The following is a 21,696-nucleotide window of genomic DNA, read 5'->3' as shown; positions in this document are numbered from 1 at the left end:
ATTCATACGTAAACACGTTCCTTGTACGATTTACATCCCGAGCCGGTTCCTTTGTTATGGGACGTAATTATAAATGAGTACCTATTTAATTTTACATTTTGCTCGGAATGACTCATTTTATGTTAATCAGTTTTACATTTTTAGCTTACCTTTCATATAAATCTAGGTCAATACTGATTTTTAGGGTTCCGTACCTCAAAAGGAACCTTTAAATAGGTTCACTTTGTTGTCTGTCTGTCTGCCTGTCTGTCTATCGTGTCTGTTAAGAAACCTACAGGGTACTTCGCGTTGACCTAGAATCATGAAATTTGGCAGGTAGGGATGTCTTATAGCAGACATAAGAGGAAAAATCTAAGAACCGTGAATTTGTGGTTACATCACAAAAAAATAATTGAAATGTGTTCATGAACAAATAATTAGTATTTTCAACTTTTAAAGTAAGATTACTATACCAAGTGGGGTATCATATGAAAGGGCTTTACTTGTACATTCTAAAACAGATTTTTATTTATTTTTATGCATAATAGTTTTTGATCCATCGTGCAAAATGTCGAAAAATTCGACTGTAGTACGGAACCTTCAGTGCGCGAGCCTGACTCGCATTTGGCCGGTTTTTAATAGCTACTTACTTCTTTTGAATAGATTCGCTTAGAATTTTGCATTCGAATCAAATTGAAGTGTAAATGAATGAATGAATAAATGAAAGATTTATTTATTCAATAAATTGCAGGTACAATAGGTAGGTAAACTAGGTGATTTAATTTCGCTCCATTGTTGTATCATTATGTGACCTCCTGAGGTCATCTTAGGAATTTCGGGTTCCAATTATTCAACCCTTGATGTTTATAGAGGCTGGGTATAAGTCACGCAAATTGCTATTGCGCTGGAACCATGTAACATCGAAATGACGTCATTTTGACGTTAGCCGAAATAAAAATATACCATCAGCTCGAAACTTCAGTCTAGTGCTGACGTCACTAAAATGGCGGCCACACGCATTAGCAATTTGCGGGACTTGCTGGTGGTACAGATAAAGAGTATAATAATAATATTACGATGCCGTGTAGAAACGAAAGGGGTATGGGTTTAATAAAAACTGCCATACCCCTTCCAGGTTAGCCCGTTTAGATTGCATCATCACTTACAAGGTGAGATTGCAGTCAAAAGCTTTTTAATCAATGAAGAACTATTATTTACGATACGTGGAGATTAATACGATAAGTACCAACGAGTACCACGCACCTTCACCACAAGTTTAACCGCGAAGAGTGACATTTGCGGTTGTTAGTTCATAAACTACTTTGTTAGCATTGGTGACGACCTTTCGCGTGCACCACTGTAAAAGGGAACGGTCAAGTGCGAGACGGACTCGTACACGAAGTGTCCTGTACCATTGTACGAGATTAATTACTACATTTTTTTATATTTACATGGCGACCATTTTGAAATTTTTATTATTTGTTGTTCTAGCGGCAATAGAAACCGAAAGTACACACTCTGTTAAAATTTTAACTCTCTACCTATTACAGTCAATGGGATACAGCCCGCTGACAGACAGACAGACGTACAACGGAGGCTTAGTAATAGGGTCCCGTTGGCACCCTTCTTCGGGTACGGAACCCTGGGTAGGTACTATATCTTTTGCGCAGATTGCAGAATGATCGTTTCCCCCTTGTAGTTAAGTTTAGGAGTGCGCGCAGATTGTTTTGCGCTGATATGAATTTTTTTTAGGGAAATGAAAATTGAAACCACAGTTAGTATTACGTATGGATATTTATTTTCATGTATACCTACCCATTTAAAAAAAAAGAATATTAGTCAAGTTAATTGCTGACTATTCCCCTTTCCTCTCCAATTAAGCGTAAAGCTTGTGCTAGGAGTAGGTAAGACAATAGTGCAACGGGTGGGATTTGAACCGGCGACCTTTCGGTTTTCAGTCCGCTCCTTTAACCGTTGAGCTAACGAGGCTCTTATGGTAATGATTAACATAAACCTATAAGTAGGTAGGTATCTTTGATAAAGTTGGGTAAGCGTTAATTAAAACTATTGTCGAAATAATTAAGTCACTGAACTTATTAAGTAGGTATAGGAAAGGATATTAAGTAGACATATAGCATAGAACTATTAAAAAATTATTATCTTACTACTTACAACAAAATAAAGATAATTAAATTAAGTACCTATATAAACTTTTAAAAATAAAAATAAAAAGAGATCTCATAAGACTCTTTTTTTATTGTGACATGTCCAGAATCACGTATGTAGAAAAGTATTTTTTACCTCGGCTGAACTTTGTTAGGTATATTCGTATAGCAAATATATATGGTTATATTATGCCTTGAGCCTGCCCGGGTCAGGTTGGCCGGTCCCTAATTTTAAAAATTTTGTAACCTTTTTGTAAATTATACAAAAAGGTTCTCGAAAAAATTTTTTGCAAATCGGTCCAGAAACCTCGAAAAAATCGGTAAACATACATTAAAAAAACGGGCCGAATTGAGAACCACCTCCTTTTTGGAAGTCGGTTAAAAATAGTGTTAGGCATACCTACTATAATCATGCCTCGCCTCAATAATCAACCTATCGCCGGCTCACCTACTACAATATTACGAATCAAACTGAAGTTAACAAAGTAGAAAAATGTCATAAATGCACTTAATGTAAGTATTGTAAGTTACAACTTACAATTATAATTGAAAAAGAGCGAGCGAAGCAAGCGCAGTTTTTTTTAGAGTACTGTCGTATTATTGAGTACCTTGCACCGCTGGCACCACCCCGAGCACACGAGTATCGTAAGCACAGATCGTAAGGGATGATTCATGCTAGACCGTGCCGTGTCCGAGTCATCCGAGCCTCGTCCGTGTTACGTTTCTTCATACAGAATTGCAATCCGTGGATCATCCGCGCGTCGGACGTGCCTCCTCGGACGCGGCACGGCTCGGGCCCGGCACGGTCTAGCATAAATCATCCCTTTACTCTGTGGCCCGGGGCCGGCCCTTTATTCTTGATTCTACCACTACTACCTTATGTCCGAGATAAATGCAAACAATATACTTATACTTATACTGTTACTATATAAAAACATACCTACTTTAGGGATAGCTATAAGACCCGCAAATTGCTATTGCGCTGCAACCATCTCTCAATAACATCGAAATGACGTCATTTTGACGTCAGCCGAAATAAAAAATATACCATCAGCTCGAAACTACTAGACTAACTAGTGCTGACGTCACTAAAATGGCGGCTACGCACATTAGCAATTTGCGGGACTTTTAGTAGCCTAGTAGCTGTTTTCTTTCATAATGTTTGAAACTCACGAATTACGGTCACATTATGCCTAAAAATAAAAAGTCGATACATAGTACATAATGCCTAATACCTATGTTATACGATTATTCAGTAATACCTATAATAATCGACTAGACAGAACGCACTTATTATACTTAATAATTATTATTATAAATGCGAAAATGTGTTTGTTGGTCTATTGATTTGTCCATAACACGAACGTCGCAACGGGGTAACTGACGGGGTTTTTTTGCATGGTTAATGTTAAAGATCTTGAGAGTGACATTTTTATATTATATACAATCATCTCTTAATAAGTAAGTTCTTGATTCTATACATTGCTATTCGCGGTTTGCTTCTTTAGGACATGGAAGCCAATTTTAACCAGAAATGTTTCCTACCTACTTTCCTATCCTACTTTCTTATCTTATCATCTTTAGACCGGATCTATCTCTACAACAGTAAGTATGAGTCAGTCATTTAGTAAGTTGAAAGTCCGGCTCCATAAGCGGTAGGTACAGTACGCAGCAGAAAATAATATACATCGAACTTTAGAAAGAGATAGCGGTTTTGTAAAGCACTGTCTCTGTCGTTGAGATCGACAAAACATCACATAAGAATGAGTGACAGAGATAACGCTCTACAAAGCCGTAATGTAACTCTAAAGGTCGATGTAAGATGATTACTTTCTGCCGCGTACTGTACCTACCTATGTTGCTAAAGCTATCGCAGAAGTCAGTTCTTTACAAAAAACCGGCCAAGTGCGAGTCAGGCTCGCGCAATGAAGGTTCCGTACTACAGTCGTATTTTTCGACATTTTGCACGATAATTCAAAAACTATGATGCATAAAAATAAATAAAAAACTGTTTTAGAATGTACAAATAAACACCTTTCATATAATACCCCACTTGATATAGTTATATCACTTCGAAAGTTGAAAATACTAATTATTAGTTCATGACCACAATTTAATTTTTTTTGTGTGATCTAACCCTAAATTCACGATTTTCAGATTTTTCCCCAAATGTCAGCTATAAGATCTACCTACCTGCCAAATTTCATGATTCTAGGTCAACGGGAAGTACCCTGTAGGTTTCTTGACAGACAGACAGACAGACAACAAAGTGATCCTATAAGGGTTCCGTTTTTCCTTTTGAGGTACGGAACCCTAAAAACGATAACGAAAATGTTTATACTTACTTAATAAGTGTTTTAAACATGTTTTTAATTATGTTTAAAACATGTTTTTTTTAAAATTTCTTTTTGACCAAAAAATGTAGCGACGCTTAGTATCTACTTTTTAAATTCTTCCTGAAGACCGACGTCCATGGTTTGGTGCACCACGTCTTCTTCGTCGTCATCACCCACGGCCAGGTGGCGTTCGATGAATCCCGAAATACAATCTAGCCAACCTCTCCTGAACATTGCTTTTATCACGCGTTTTCGGAACACGACGAGCAGAAGAAATATGAATATTCCTTGTAACGTATTGAATATATCTGTTATGACCCTGAAAAGCCATATTAAATAATCAGTATTGGTTATTAAAGATAATGTGCTGCGAGTTCTATATTATTGAAGTGAAAACTTCTAGGCGATTTTGATTTTGTAAAAGATTAAGGTCGCGTCACCGACATGCTAATGTTAATAGTGCTCGGAGTGCCGATAGATGTAAAAAACCGGCCAAGTGAGAGTCAGGCTCGCGCAATGAGGGTTCCGTACTACAGTCGTATTTTTTCGACATTTTGCAGGATAATTCAAAAACTATGATACATAAAACTAAATAAAAATCTGTTTTAGAATGCACAGGTGAAGACCTTTCATATAATACCCCACTTGATATAGTTAACTTACTTAGAAAATTGAAAATTCATAAAAAAAAAACACTTTTAGTTCATAGTTTTAAGTTTTGACTTATGTCGGCAGTCGTCACCACCGTCGCATCGTCTGCCAATTTTTTTTCTATACAATAGCTCTAAAAAATCAATATGGTGCTTTTCTTTGCTCTCCCTCTGTGCTCATTAAACAAAAAAATTTGGATTTTGTATCAAAAAATAACTTTTATTAGCGGTTTAATAAACGGAAGTGCTTATAAAATAAGGAAGTAGGTATACATATCACTTACCAAAAAACGTGAGGTTTGCATAATGCACTGATCATTTCAAATATCCACGGCAATCCCATTATGATGAACATTCTTACTGTCATAACGAACCTGCAAGGTAAATAAATAAAAGTTCCTTAAAAAATTACTAAAAATTTTAGCGTTTAAACTACCGTGAGTGATTTCCATTATAAATACTATCTGTCCCGGCTTACTCACGTGTGTAGTCGACGTTAGCCCGACTAGACTAGAAAAGGACCCCGGATGGGTTCGAAACTAGTCGGGCTAACGTCGACTACACACGTGAGTAAGCCGGGACAGATAGTATTTATATCTAATATTTAAAGAAATTTAGGCTCTTTTGATCTAATTTTAGTAGCTTTTACCAGCTTCAAATAAAACATTTTTTCTTGTATTTGTACACCTATTTTGAAGTTAGGCTATCGTCTGTTCCGGCGTCTCTTATTTACCGCTAGACCACATATTATGAGTTATGCGACATACATACATACAAATGTGTGCGACAGACATAATAATATGTGTACTACAAAACTAATGTTTTTATTTAAGCTGGTTAAAGCTAATTTTAATAATTAGTTGTCTCCATACTTAAAAAGTTTTGTACAACAAAATAAAAACCGACTTCAATACCTAGCCACAAACACTAAACATTAAAAAATAATTTAATTTTTTACTGAATATATTATGTATAGGTACAAGAGTTAATATAGTTCCATGACAATACTTTTTGGTGCCGGTGCCTTCATATTTTTATGAGATTCCACAATGGCACCTCATTGGCACCGACCCCAAAAAATATTATCATGGAACTCTTGTATGCATAATATATTCGGTAATAAATTAAATAATTTTTTAATTTTTAGTGTTTGTGGCTAGGTATTGAAGTCGGTTTTTATTTTTTTTATAAAAAAAATTTATTTCACAATTTTTAATGACCCCATGGTATAAAATATGCTATGCCTGGTTAAAAATCTACTGTTTATTACTAAGCTATTACACTGATCGCGAGCAATTTACTCTTATCCGTTGAGGAGTTCCATTATCTATCTTCAAAGATGTTCATCAGATCTCCACCAAATTTATATGGGACTTTGAAGTATACCCTTTCAAACAAAAAAAGAATTTTCATAATCGGTCCAGGCATCTTCGAGTAATCGGGGAACATACATAAAACATAAAAAAAAAGATTCCGACGAATTGAGAACCTCCTCCTTTTTTAAAGTCGGTTAATAAGGAAATTTAGCATACAATAGAAATTGAAGGAGAAGATAATCCGACTATTTTGAAGTCGGTTAAATACTCTTATGTTATTTAAGCTGTTTTGAATATAATATCTTGGATTAGTTCGTTGATATAATATTTTATCAAAGGTCCCACCCACCTCCCACTGAGATTCAGAGAGAGATTTCTTTTTATATTCATTTTTAGGGTTCCGTACTTCAAAAGGAAAAAAGGAACCCGTATAGAATCACTTTACTGTCTGTCTGTCTGTCCGTCTGTCCGTCGTGTCTGTCAAGAAAATCTATAGGGCACTTCCCGTTGACCTAGAATCATGATATTTGGTAGGTAGGTAGGTAGGTCATATAGCACAAGTAAAGGAATAAATCCAAAAACACAAAAAAAATGTGTTCATAAACAAATAATTAGTTTTTTCAATTTTCAAATAACTATACCAAGTGAGGTATCATATCATCAGAGCTTTACCTGTAAATTCTAAAACAGATTTTATTAATTTTTATGCATGATGGTTTTTGATTTATCGTGCAAAATATCGAAAAAATACGACTGTAGTACGGGACCCTCGGTGCGCGAGCCTGACTCGCACTTGGCCGGTTTTTTGGCTATATATCGCAGCTAAATATTTTTTCACTCAGGAAGAAAACACAATAAAATGGGATGTTACGGATAGTCCATGACGTAACTTACTTATATTTAAGCGCCTTTATGTGACTGGAGGCGAAGGAATGGCGACAGAGATGAGTCGATATGTAAAAAAATATGCAGATGTTTGCAAGGATCAAGATTGTCATAACGCTGTACATATATTGCCATTGTTCTCGCTTGCCTGAAAAGAGACAGATTAGATATTTTAGTATCTGTTATGAAACAAGGTTTCTTTGACGCGTTTGTTTGTCTAAACGTTAGGATCTCGAGAACTACTGAAGGAATTTTAATTTAAACCATAGACCAGCTGACTCTCAAGAGAGGTTTAGGTGTGCAGTTGATTGAGGTTTAGTGTGAATTGGCCAAATTAACTTATGATTAAAACTTGAAGATTAAAAACACCTACCCGGTATGTAACTGAGAGACTAAGTGTCTCTAACACTTTTCCAAAGGCATGGCAGCATGATTTGAAAACAAGTTTTAATTTTAGTATAATTTATTTATTAGTACATTTTTCACTTTACCTTGTATGTAAAGGATATTATATAAAGGAAAAGCTGATTGACTGGCTAACTGGCTGATCTAGCAATGTACAGCCCAAACCACTGACTGGTCAGATCGGGCTGAAATTCGGCATGCAGATATCTATTATAACGTAGGCATCCGTTAAGAAAGGATTTATGAAAATTCAACCCTTCAGGGGGGTAAAATAGGGGTATAGGGCCCACACAAATTTCAAATTTGTGTGGGCCACGCGGACGAAGTCGCAGGCATAAGTTAGTGTAAATATAGGTGTGATACTTACTAAAAAACCAGCAAGTATGCAATCCTATACCAGGCTTTCGGTGATAGCCAGAGACAGAGTTAACAATAACCATAGATACTGTTAAAGCCGCTGGACATCCCCAAGCGTACAGAGCGTACCAGAAGAACTCCTTCCAACCGTAGTCGAATCTACTTGGACGTCTGAAATCAATATAATCACAGATATTAATTTTTATAATATGTATGGATAGTATAGATTTTCATAAAGGTTGTCATTTTGAGACATAATTTTAGGATGCATAGATGCGTATACATACACTCTTCCCATGAAGTCACTCAAGTTATGTGGCAGAAAAAACTGGTCAAGTGCGACTCGGACTTGCACACGAAGGGTTCCGTATCATTCGTTCAAGAAATAACACTTCTTAATTTATTTTGTGCTGTAACTACAAATTCACGGTTTCCGGATTTGTCTTTTACTTGTGCTATAAGATAGTAATTGCTACATGCCTTTAATGATTCTAGGTTAACGGGAAGTACGGTATAGGTTTTGGTTCCCCTTGTCTTGACAGACACGACAGACGGTAAGATAGGCAGATAGACAGACATACAACAAAGTGATCCTTTAAGGGTTTTTTTTTTCTCTACAGATAAGGAACCCTAAAAAGGACGCTGGGAAGGGCGTTCTACATGCAGCACCTTAGAGTTTCTCTCGTCTCGCGTAACGCCCTAAAATTTCAGCTTTACTTTCATCGAAAATTTAAAATAACACGGCACGGTTTTACTTTCTGTCAAAAAGATGAAACTTACTTTATACTTAGAAGAATCTGTATTGATATAGCGTTCATCCAAAAGAAGCTTGCTATTAAAAAGAAGTAAGTGAAGAAACCTGAAACAATAAATTAACATGTATATAGGTACCTATTACCTATATATTATTAATTATAGCTATAGTTACTAGTAACTGGCGATAGTGTTTAAGGCTTCGGCCTCCTAGTCGGGAGGTCCGGGATTCGATCTGAAGGACCTCTAACTTTTCTGAGCTATGTGCGTTTTAAGCAATTAAATACTCGTACCACTTGCTTTAACGGTGAAGGAAATCATCGCGAGGAAACCTGCATGCCTGAAAGTTCTCCATAATGTTCTCAAAAGTGTGTGAAGTAAGCCAATCCACACTTGGCTAGTAATTTTATTTTCTCCTAGATTTTGCCAAGTTGAAAAGGAGACTATTGTATTACTCACAGAGCAGAAACGAAGAGGAGTTGGCCTAAGCAACTGTGCACTGTGATTTTCAACTAGGTCCTGACGTCATCACTGTGGGCGGGGCCTTAGTTAGTATGCTGTCTGCGTTCGTCAGGTTCACATATATTGAGACTCGTATTATCGGTGTGTTTTCGAGTTTTTAAGAACAAAAGGATGAAGTGTTGTGTTTTATCGTGTCAAAGTTATTCAGACAGACGTTCTGATGCTATGAATGGTATCACATTTCATTTGTAAGTAATTTTATACGTAATTAATACACTTATTGACATCTAGTGTGAGATAGCTGAACTATGTAGTGACATCAATATATCGATGTTAGGTCGCTAAGCGAGTAGTTTTGCTACTAACCCGCAGATGGAAAATTGAGAAGTGGGCGGCGTTCCACAACCCCTCACCCCGCAAAATGTCACTCGATATTTCATAGGGAAATCTTAATACAACATCTCCTCTTTGTTTCTGCTCTATGGTATTACTAGTCCCAAATAAGCTTCAATTATATGAATACAACCGCACTGCGCGCCACCGTAATTAATTTCACTCTCAACACCTGGGTGTCTGTTGCACTTCGACAGTCCGTTGTCCCAGATTCTTCTTTCCACGCACGTGCAAACTGTGATATCTTGTCCCATCGGCGGTGTTCCCACTAGATTATTCAATGGGGCGAACCAACAAATTCCTGAAAGGCCGGCAACGCATCGGCAGTTCCTCTGGTGTTGCAAATGTTCACGGGCGGCGGTAATCACTTAATATCAGGTGTCCCGCCTGCTCGTTTGCTCGCTATTTGTATTTAAAAAAAACACGGTGTAAATATTGGAACATACCTCTTGCAGCACATAATCCTAAATGTGTATAACTAAAATTTAATTTTAAGGCACCCAAAATGCCGAGTCCGATCGCCAAGCTTCCACAAAAGTTTATCAAACTTTTCCCTTGTAGGTCTCTGAAACGTAAAAAGTTTATTGAAATTAATTTAAAACCGGACACTTACAAGTTTTTCTCGCACAGTGTTGCATGGTAGAAAACAAGCATCTGAGACAGACGAGCAAAGTAGCATCCAAGAATGTATCATGTAGGATGTAATAACGATTCCTAAAAACTTCTTATTGCAATTTTGAGGAAATCTAAAGTAAAACGAAAAGCTGACTGAATGACGCACAGCTCAAACTACCACACGGATCGGGCTGTTTAGCATGCAGACAGCTGTATGACGTAGACCTTCGCAGAAGAAAGGATTTTTGGAATTCCGACTCCTAAGGGGGTAAATAGGTAGGTTTCAAATTTATGTAGGCCACGCGGACGAAGTCGCGGGCATAAGCTATTAATAAATAATAATTCAATGTATTGCAATTAAAAAAAATTGTTACATTTTTGGGTTTAGTTTCTCTGCATTTTGTCTCGAATACAGAGAGGAACGATCAGCGACTATGAAGTTTGGATCATGGTGGCTTTGGAAGACAATGGGTAATAAAGGTGTAAAAATCTAACGTCAAAGTATAGTCTAATTTTTTTATTTTCTTCGGAATAGTATTAGAAATCACGTCATGCATTGCCAGACACTGTATCGTGGCAACCCCCCGCCAGACACCCTTAAAGATAAAGTTTAAAGGCGTCTATTAGCAGGGAGTTGCCTCTACACTGTGTTTGATAATGCATGACGTGATTTCTAATAATATTCCGAAGAAAATATAAAAAAATTACTTTATACTTTGACGTTAGATTATTTTTTTACCTGTTATCTCCCAAAGCGACCATGGTCCAAACTTCATAGTCTCTGATCGTTCCTCCCTGTGTTGAAGACAATACACAGAAAAACTTTCAGCTTTTATAAAAAAACGAAGGTCTGGCACGCGCCGGCTCTCTCTCTATATTGTTTCGTTATCATCGTCTGTAGGTTTTAGGGATACCTATCTGACGTATTTCTATAGAAGCTAATCTTACACTTGGTATGTATACAGTACATTATGTAAGAGTGCAATCAAATTATCTTTGTTTTAGGTATTATGCTTGCGAGTAAGCTGCGCTGAAATATTTCATATAACCAGTACTAACTCATATAGCAACGCTGCTAAGAATGCTTCAAGTATAAAAATATATAGAAGAAAATATTACCTCATTTCAGGTAGTGCGCAGTATACTATCAAAGTCAGGAACAAGAACACAACTGAGACATACATACAGTATGCGAGGATACTTTCGTCTATAATTTCTTCTTCTTCCGCCTCGTCACAGAGTACTAAAATTCGATCATTATGGGATAACGTCCGATTGGCAATACAAAATCTGAAAAAAATATATATAATTCTTAAAATAAATCATGACGTGTCCCGTTGGCACCCTTTGGGTACTGAAACGTATTTCCTTGCTCATCGCTCAACTTTCTTATCCAATTCTAGTAGAAGGCCAGTACTTAATTGTTTCATGGTCACGAGAGCTATCGTATGGTTCAAATACTAACTCCATACTTGCAGCCGGTTCAGCTTTGCATTATTGGAGATGACTTTTCGTCACAACTCGGCGTTTCTATTAACCATGCACCGTTATTCTGTCAGACCGTGACCAAAAATCGCTCTAAAGGATGTTTAAGTCATAAATTCAAACTTACAAATCAGTATCAAAGTGTTTTTCTAGTTCACCCATTAACAAGATCATCCTTCCATCATCAGTGATTGTATAGTCTAAGTAAGATTCATCAATATGAGTGACATTCTCGCACGCCAGTTTCGCAGGCGTCTTTATAGTATTATTGTTTATATCCACACATAAATTTTCACTTTCTGAATCTGCCAAAACACCCTGTTCCGGTTTGCAGCAGAACGCAACTTCAGGTTCGCAGCCGCAGGAAACCAGACAGAAAGCCACGAGAAACAAAATTAGTTTCATTTTAGCTTTGTTATGAATCACTAAATATAGAATAGAATATTTATCTCTACACATGTAATTGAAAAGAAAGAAAACTATGTTTTAACTAAAGATTCGTAAGTAACGAGCGCTCAGCGAAGCGTACGCCTTTGCATGGCGCCTGCGGTGTGTGTACTAAACAAGTCTGCCTCTGCGTCTACGTACTGACTGTGGAACGCCATCGTGAACGTTTACATCTCGAAACGTAATACACATACTATTATAAGTTCACCCATGCTCCACCCATGTGAAATTCTGACGCAAAATATAAAAGAGTGATCTGGGTGGATTGTTTTGCTATCAGTTTCGTCCGCGTAAAATCGCAGTGATGATAATGTCAAGGTTAAACTCTACCGTTTTTGCCGCCATTCGAGCCCATGGGGAAAAAAATCGTTTTATGATCTGACCCATCCGGTTATAAAATATAACCTGATAGAATACAATTTAATAATTTGAAAAGTCATAGAGATGTAAACGAAGTTCTGAACAATTAATTATTATTAGTAGTTTGAACTGTGCGTTGATAGATCAGTTAAATAAATTATAAATAAATAAATTATTTATTGATCAAAAACATACATAGGTTACAAGTACATCGCCATATTTAAGTTTGTCAATCACCTTTTCCTTTTATATATTTTATATTTATATAAAGTCGGGCGAGCAATAATAAAAGAAACTAAAAGTCTGCGTGAAGCTCGCCCGACTTCAACATGTAGTTCAATCGTGACAAATGTTCAGTCCTGACCTTTGGTAAGTTCGGTATCCTATGATACGTGAGTATAAAATGGATGAAATTCCTATTACCAGAGTACAGAATGTGAAAGACCTGTGCGTAATTTTTGATATCAAATCAAATTAACCTTCCGAGACCATATTGACACCATAGCAGCTGTCTCATTTCGAAGATTAGGATTTGTACTGCGCAACTCTCGAGAGTTCCATAGTCCTTTGGTAATACGATTACTATATTACGCCTTAGTCCGAAGCAAGCTCAAAACAAGCACCTCTGTCTGGCATCCATCCGTACGAGACAAAAAACGGGCTCATACCTATTAGAAAAAATACAAAAGGTCTTCTTAAGATACGTTGCTATGGATATTACCTATTCTTATATCCAACCAAATTTAGGTATTCTCTTAGGTTCCTTAGGTTTTAACTCCCTGGAGACGGACTTCTTGAGTTGATCAACTACAAATTATGTGTCGAATTTTGCGAGGAGATGTCGATGCCCCAGACCTTCATGACCGTGTCGTATATGTGTCCCTTAAATCTAACAGTAACCTTCGTCCATGAAAGAACTAACTTTTCGTGATCTCACATCATCGCACTATTGCTAGAGCTATGGCACCTATACCGCGTTCATTGGCATCGTTCAACGCGCTTTTGGACAATAATGCTCAATGGGATCCATACAATGACGGGTGGATAACTTTGATTGGGGAGTTACTGAAGTACGCGGAGAGCATTGCATGAACAGGTCATTCAATTTTCTCAGCGTACATTCAAAATCCTTTAATGTTTTATGGTTTTGTATTTTCTGTCTTTTGTGTTTGTATTTAATTTTATCATTAATCATTTTAGTTAGTGTAAGTGGCACTGCCGTTTCAATTAGATGTACAATAAATAAATAATAATAATAATAATTTCCGAATAATAGTAATACATACACGTGTGGAAACGAAAATTGTTTTTTTACTTTGTAGTGATTTTGGAAGTCGTTTTTTTTTATTTATTTTCATTTACATAGTTATTACAATGTACTCAAGTGTTTTGCAACTTCCTGCAGATTCTCCGATACGCGGGCACCGATCATTTAAAACAATAGTTTGTTTGTTTGTTCCAGCTCCTGCAGATGCTTAAATTTTACGCTCGGTTTGAAATCAGCGACGAGACTGGCGATCCCATGACTGACCGTGATATGACCCTGCTGCATTATTCAAGAATTACTTCTCTGCAGGTAAGTTGTGAATTCTACCTCCATAGAGCTTGGACAGACTAAGTGAGGGCTGCGATGGACGTCCCCTTACATGAGTACACAAGGAAGCTAGCCGTCAGAGAGAAATGGAGACACATAGGGTTCATATTATTGTCACGTCACGAGTCACGACACACCCCGGCCCAATAGTACGAAGCTAATTCGAAGCGCTATCATATAAAACGCCCATCCAGCATCAGTTTTCCTCTTCAATGTGTTGTGTGTTTACGTTTATTCTTTTACGCAAAAACTACTAAACAGATTTGGCTTAAATTTGAAATGAAGCTGCAAAATTAATTCAACATTTTATCTGTTGTTTTTATCAAGACTGCACAGTTATCTCCTATACATTATCTGTTGAAAAAACGTATCTCAGAAAACTTAAGAACAAAATTTCTGTTCCATCCGCAGTGTTTCCTATTCCTTTATACATTTTACAAATAAGCATAGGTGATTTTTTCAGGCCCGCCTAAAATTATCGAATACCTACTGATACTAATGCTTAATTTCAGAAAGCCGCTTTCTCGAAGTTTCCAGATCTAAGATTGTTTGCCCTCGCCAATGTCGCCAGCGTGGACACAAGAGAATCTCTGCAAAAACACTTCGGGAATCTTAGGTAAAGTAACGTATTGGACTAAGAGCCAGCGCTTGCCAGACCTTCGTTATTTTATAAAAGCTGAAAGTTTCTCTGCGTATTGTCCCCAACACAGGGAGGAACGATCATTGACTATGAAGTTTGGACCATAGTGGCTTTGGGAGATAACAAGTAATAAAGGTGTAAAAATTCTTACGACAAAATATATGTCTAATTTTTTAAATTTTCTTCGGGATGCTATTAAAAATCACGTCATGCATTGCCAGATACCTAGTATGGTGGAATCTTCCTGCCAGACACCCTTAAACTTTTAAACTTTAAGGGCATCTGGCAGGGACTTTCCGCGACACACATATACAGGGCACAGTTGAAACCGCTGGCTCTACAGACTTGACTATTTTCTTGTAGGTTTTCTCTGTAACCTTATGATTTTTTTTCAAAAAAGTCCATCCGGATGAAGTCGAGGCGAGTCAGCTAGTTGTAATTTTTTTTACTATTATTCTATTACAAGATAGCCCTCCACTGCGATCTCACCTGATGGTAAATGATGATGCAGTTTAAGATGGAATCGGGCGGACTTCGATGAGGTATGGCAGTTTTCCTCTTTTCGGTTTGTACATGACATCGTACCGGAATGCTAAATCGCTTGGTGACACGGCTTTGCCGGTAGGATGGTAACTAGCCACGGCCGAAGCCTCTCACCAGACCAGACCAGAGACAATTTAGAAATTATTGTCCCTGCCGGGAATCGAACCTCCAGACAGCAACGCTCAGCACTGCGCCAGGGAGGTCGTCAAATAAAACTAACCCTTAAAGTTTCGATATTGAGTTGTGTTACTTTTTATTCTACATTTTAGTGATAAGGCTCTACGAGCTATTGCTACGTACTTGAATCTCGTCCCGCCTGAAGACAAAAAAGACGAAGCGCCATGGCACCGACTGGATAAAGATTTCTTAAAAGAATTGTTGGTAAGTCTGTTGTTTCTTTTGCTTTTCAGCTTTCTTTGTTCTTGTGTGGTTCTATTTTTCCGGGATCTGGTTTTCACTTAAAATTTACTTTTAACTAAAATCTATTGACGAACCTAGAATATAATCGCGTGTGGGATTCCGCAATCAGAAATCGGCATTTCGTCCGCACAGATAATGTATCCACGTCTGACGTTTCCATGACTCTATCGACAGGATCTCCGCACACGTATTTAGCTAAATTTGTCCCTGTACAATATATCCGGCATAAAAAACTGGAAGATTCATCATCATCATCGTTTCAATTCTCTACCAATCGAGAACGGGTTTCCTCTCAGAATGCGTAGGGTTTAGACCATAATCTACCACGCTGTAAGTGTGGATTGGCAGATTTCACACACTTTAAAGAACTTGGAGAACTCGCAGGCATGCAGGTTACTTGAGTCATGTTTGTCATAAAGGCTTTTTGTTACGTTGTGTTAGGTACTTATTCACATTGAATTTAAGCAAGCCAAACGGGTAGCGGAGCTGAAGTGGTAATCGTAGGGCACATAGTTCGAAACACCCATTAGGTGGATAGGCCATATCAAACGGCACGGCGCGCATGACCCTGGCGTGCGGAAATCTTTGCAAGAGAAGTCCAGCTGTGACGTCTATCGCTTGATAGAGATGATGATGGTGATGATATAGTTTCAACTAAGAGCTCGAATTTATTGCTTGTTGCGTTAAATTGTTTGGATGTTGAAGGGTATTTCAAAAATAATTATTCCTCAGATATCTCGGCACGAGCGGCGTATATCACAATTAGAAGAGTTAAACTCGATGCCTTTGTACCCGACCGAAGAGATTATCTGGGATGAGAACGTTGTTCCTACTGAAATATACAGCGGGGAGAACTGCCTCGCGCTGCCCAAGCTAAACCTCCAGTTTCTGACTCTACATGACTATCTGCTGAGGAACTTCAACCTTTTCCGCTTGGAGAGCACGTGTAAGTACATTTTATTTCTCTTCTCAGTGGTTCCTTCCCTGCATAAGTTATTTTCAGGGAAAAAATATAAAGCTGACTTTAGCGACTGCCTGCAGCTTCGCTTAACGAACTGATAAATATATCCTCTTTATCCCCTATCCCGTAAGAATTTTGAAAAGTCATTCATTTTTAGGGTTCCTTACTTAAAAAGGAAAAAGGAACCCCTATAGGATCACTTTGATGTCTGTCTGTCTGTCTGTCTGTCTGTCTGTCTGTATGTCTGTTTGTCTATGTCTGTATGTCTATCTGTCTGTCTGTTCGTCTGTTCGTCGTGTCCGTCAAGAAAACCTATAGGGCACTTCCCGTTGACCTAGAAGCATGAAATTTGGTAGGTAGGTAGGTCTTATAGCACAAGTAAAGGAATAATTCAGAAACCGTGAATTTGTGAATATATCACAAAAAAAATTAAAATGTGTTCATGAACAAATAATACTATTCCAATTTCAAAGTAAGTACTATACTAAGTGGGGTATCATATGAAAGGGAAATTACCTGGACATTCTAAAACAGATTTTTATTTATTTTTATGCATTATAATTTTTGATTTATCGTGCAAAATGACGAAAAAATACGACTGTAGTACGGAGCCTCTACAGCCAGCGCTCCAAGTGGAAACGTTGCCAAATTAAAATCAGCCGCATTGAATTTTTGACTTCAATGCAAGGCTCTTTAGGTCCATTTTACTTTGACGTTATTGTGTTTCGACTCTCGAATTCTAGCAACGTTGGTGAGACGTAAAATCTTATACTAAGCGTACCTACTGTAATGCCCAGATATGTATCTGAAGTCTGAACCAAACATTATCGCATATACATCTGGATACACTATAGTTTCTCTTGTGGTCTGGCAGATGTATTTTCGTGTCGTCATCACGTCATCGCGATTCGCGTTATCAATAAAATATTTTTCCGTGGTCTGTTTACGACTCTACTGTCATCATCATTATGATCAACCCATCGCCGGCTCACTACAGAGCATGGCGTCTCTCAGAGTGAGAAGGGTTTTGACCATAGTCTACCACGCAGGCCATGTGCGGATTGGAAGACTTCACACACCTTTGAGAACATTATGGAGAACTCTCAGGCATGCAGGTTTCCTCACGATGTTTTTTTTCACCGTTAAAGCAAGTGATATTTAATTAATTGAAACGCACATAGCTCCGAAAAGTTAGAGGTGCGTGATCAGGATCGAAATCCCAGGTCCCCGACCTCCGATTAGAAGGCGGACGTCCTAACCACTAGGCTATCATAGCTTGTGACTTGACTGGACTCTATACTGGACACTAATACAAATAAGAGTGTATACCTACCATATGACGTTTACTAGCTGATGACCGCGACTTCGTACGCGTGGATTTAGGTTCTTTAAAAACCCGTGGGAACTCTTTAATTTTCCGGGACAAAAGTAGCCTATAACACTCTCCAGGTTTTCAACTATACCCATGCAAAAAATCGTTTCTCCGTTGCGCCATGATTGAAGGACAAACCAACAAACAAACTTTTGCATTTATAATATGGGTAGTGATGAAATATATCCACCGACTGTTTAGTTTATTAAATGTATATTATGTAGTATGTAATTTTAAACAATAGAGTACCTAATAGTCCTCATTAATATCCATACCTGATAGCTTTTCACGGCCAAACCGTTCAACCGATTTTGATGAAATTTGGTACAGATTTAGCTTATATCCCGGGGAAGGATTTAGGCTACTTTTTTATCTCGGAAAGTTGAAGAGTTCCCATGGGATTTCAAAAAACCTAAATCTACGCGGACGAAGTCGCGGGCATCATCTAGTTATAAATAAGTTTTAACACTACGCCAAGATAATTCTCGTATCTGATGTCATCAAGTCATTCTTAGATTGCATTCACGGCACTCGCACACTTCGAATTTGAAAGACTGTAAATAATGTAATATTATTCTGTTTAATGTTAGCATATTTCCGATTCAGGGATGCTTATTATTAGGCTACAAGTTTATAACGGTTTAGAATAATAAGCAGAGCACGAACTGAACTAGTATATGGTGGAGTTGGGTCAAGGTCGTTTTTACTTGCCACCCTATGGGCAATATCGTGCCTTGAGTCTCGACTCTCGACCCATGGAACTAGGAATAAGCTTAAACTGTGCCTCCACAACATATCCTTTTGAAGATAGTCCGCTGCTATCCATTAGACTTTAGGGCGTTTGTGCACTCATCCGTATTCGGTTCATATCCGTGATTTTTCGAAGTGGCCTTCATACAAATACGTACTCATTCGATTCATATTTTTACGGAATAAGTAATTTCACGGATGAGCGCACAAACGCCCTTAGACTGCAGGAGATCGCAGTCAGGGAGTAGGTATGTATAACTTGTCAACGAATAAAAAATGTATAAAGTATTGCCGGTCTGCAAAGAAGCTCATGAATACGTCCATGTTACCGGCAAAACAAGAAGGTTTAAGTCGTGAACATTATGGAACAAAGATAGAGGTACGATGTGATTATTCGTTAGTCACTGATGGATTTATCAAGGTCTATCATGATTATACACGTAGGTGTATGACCTACCTAGGTGGGGCTCCAAATGATACTATTTAGTGATTTCATGCTTGATGGTGTATAATCCGTGTCATAGATAAAAATATACCTAAGTACCTACAGTAGGTACTGTCGGATCGAACATCGTTCTCATGAACTCGATATTTATCATTCAATTTGATTGATTTGTAAAACCAAGCGGCGTTTACTGGTTTTACCCATGGTCAATGTCACTCTTATCTATAAACTTACTCTTAGTAGTAATAAAAATATCCTCAACTTATAGGAACTGACTTTATTCCATTTAGACAATACTTAATAAACTTCAATCTTAGTTAAACTAACTACTAACTATTAACTTCTTCAAGACATAATTATAAATTCTAATTTTCCCTGCTTCAAATCAATAGCTCCCGCTCTTATTGCCGCCATTTTTTACCTCTCCTCATAATTCTTTTTTTAAATTCAACTGTAGGCAAAGCAATGTCGCTAACAATCGGCCATTCTGACTTCATGTCTGTCCTCAGACATTCAGGCTCAATTGAAAGAGATTCTCATTCTATCAAACTCATAGTTTTATCTTGATTTCATGATCACTAACTTTTCATTAATCAAACCACTTCTTTGGTTGAATTCGAAAAATTTCATCTTTTCTTGTCAGGGTTTCTTATTTTATCAAACTTTATATTAATTTCATAATCACCTAAACATAATTACTTAAACCAAACTATTTCTTTGGTTGATTGTTGCATTCGAAGTATTACATCTTTTCTTGACAAGGGTTCTCATTCCATCAAACTCATAGTTTTATCTTAATCTCATAATCATCACCTTTGCTTAAACTAAACCGCTTTTTTGGTTGATTGTTGCATTCGAAGAATTTCATCTTTTCTTGGCAGGGGTTCTCATTTCATCAAACTCATACTTATATCTTAATCTCATAATCACCATCTTTGTTTAACCAAACCACTTCTTTGGATGATTGTTACATTCGAACTTGTCAGGGGTTCTTATTTCATCAAACTCATAGTTTAATATTAATTTCATAATCACCATCTTTACTTCAACCAAACTATTTCTTTGGTTGATTGTTGCATTCGAAGAATTTCGTCTTTTCTTGACAAGGGTTCTCATTCCATCAAACTCATAGTTTTATCTTAATCTCATAATCATCACCTTTGCTTAAACTAAACCGCTTCTTTGGTTGATTGTTGCATTCGAAGAATTTCATCTTTTCTTGGCAGGGGTTCTCATTTGATCAAACTCATACTTATATCTTAATCTCATAATCACCATCTTTGTTTAAACCAAACCACTTCTTTGGATGATTGTTACATTCGAACAATTATTTCGTTTCGGCCATCCTTTTCTTAGAATGTCCTCATTCACACATCAGACAGACATAGACATCAGTTTAATATTCATGATCATTGTCAATGATGCCTAATGGCCGCAAACTAATAGTCTCAGTCTCTTATTATGATCGTCATCATATCCCCAACGTCATGACATCAGTAAAACATCCATGATCGTTCGTCAATAATGCTTATTATTACTTGTCACCTTAATTAACTATATCATTTACGCCATGACAGCCCGCTCACTAGCCTATGGTCATTCTCTTATCATCTTAATCATCATCTTAATTAATTATATCATTTACGCCATGGTGGCCCGCTCACCATCCTGATGGCCGCAAACTAATAGTCTCATTCTCTTATGGTGATCGTCATCATATCCACAACGTCATGACATCAGTAAAATATCCACGATCGTTACGTCAATGATGCCTGAAAGGAACAAAATAAAAACAATTAAGCAGTATCTGAGTTCTTTAAATGTGTAAATGCAGTGTAACTTAAGAGATATACTCACTTATTATTAATTGTCATCTTTAACTAACTATATCATTTACGCCATGGCAGCCCGCTCACTAGCCTATGGTCACAAACTTAATAGCCTCATTCTCTTATCATCTTAATCATCATTTTAATCATTATTTTAATCATCATCTTAATTAACTATATCATTTACGCCATGGTGGCCCGCTCACCATCCTGATGGCCGCAAACTAATAGTCTCATTCTCTTATGGTGATCGTCATCATATCCACAACGTCATGACATCAGTAAAATATCCACGATCGTTACGTCAATGATGCCTGAAAGGAACAAAATAAAAACAATTAAGCAGTATCTGAGTTCTTTAAATGTGTAAAATATGCAGTGTAACTTAAGAGATATACTCACTTATTATTACTTGTCATCTTTAACTAACTATATTATTTACGCCATGGCAGCCCGCTCACTAGCCTATGGTCGCAAACTTAATAGTCTCATTCTCTTATCATCTTAATCATCATTTTAATCATTATTTTAATC

General features: G+C 37.3%; 2 protein-coding genes across 2 annotated transcripts in view; one reads left to right on the top strand and one right to left on the bottom strand.

Moving 5' to 3' along the window:
* The window catches only part of LOC117990683 (RNA helicase aquarius), an 86,439-nt gene that overhangs the window by 34,485 nt on the left and 30,258 nt on the right, over positions 1 to 21,696 (top strand). Inside the window, exons 7-10 of the mRNA XM_034978153.2 lie at positions 14,071 to 14,184; positions 14,715 to 14,818; positions 15,655 to 15,766; positions 16,538 to 16,751. Of these exons, the coding sequence (XP_034834044.1) occupies positions 14,071 to 14,184; positions 14,715 to 14,818; positions 15,655 to 15,766; positions 16,538 to 16,751 (544 nt within the window). The remainder of the gene's footprint in view (positions 1 to 14,070; positions 14,185 to 14,714; positions 14,819 to 15,654; positions 15,767 to 16,537; positions 16,752 to 21,696) is intronic.
* LOC117990685 (probable G-protein coupled receptor Mth-like 2) lies at positions 1,765 to 13,014 on the bottom strand. Its single transcript, XM_034978156.2, has 8 exons — positions 11,929 to 13,014; positions 11,436 to 11,606; positions 10,148 to 10,266; positions 8,874 to 8,952; positions 8,104 to 8,264; positions 7,341 to 7,479; positions 5,415 to 5,504; positions 1,765 to 4,799 (listed from the first exon to the last, which is right to left on the bottom strand). The coding sequence occupies exons 1-8, from the start codon at positions 12,258 to 12,260 to the stop codon at positions 4,583 to 4,585; spliced, it is 1,308 nt and encodes a 435-aa protein (XP_034834047.1). The 5' UTR covers positions 12,261 to 13,014; the 3' UTR covers positions 1,765 to 4,582.

Source organism: Maniola hyperantus, chromosome 18 (assembly GCF_902806685.2).
Source record: "Maniola hyperantus chromosome 18, iAphHyp1.2, whole genome shotgun sequence".
In the NCBI taxonomy this organism is placed as follows: Eukaryota; Metazoa; Arthropoda; class Insecta; order Lepidoptera; family Nymphalidae; genus Maniola; species Maniola hyperantus.
The sequence above is the reverse complement of the archived record's forward strand: the minus strand, read 5'-3'. Positions and strand labels throughout refer to the sequence as shown.

Excerpts from the sequence above, each read along its gene's own strand:
- LOC117990685 (XM_034978156.2), bottom strand. The coding sequence starts at position 12,260 with ATGTGTAGAGATAAATATTCTATTCTATATTTAGTGATTCATAACAAA. Across the intron at positions 7,480-8,103 it reads GCATACTTGCTGGTTTTTTA|GCAAGCGAGAACAATGGCAA; the intron begins GTAAGTATCACA and ends GTCTCTTTTCAG. Across the intron at positions 4,800-5,414 it reads TGCAAACCTCACGTTTTTTG|GGTCATAACAGATATATTCA; the intron begins GTAAGTGATATG and ends ATGGCTTTTCAG.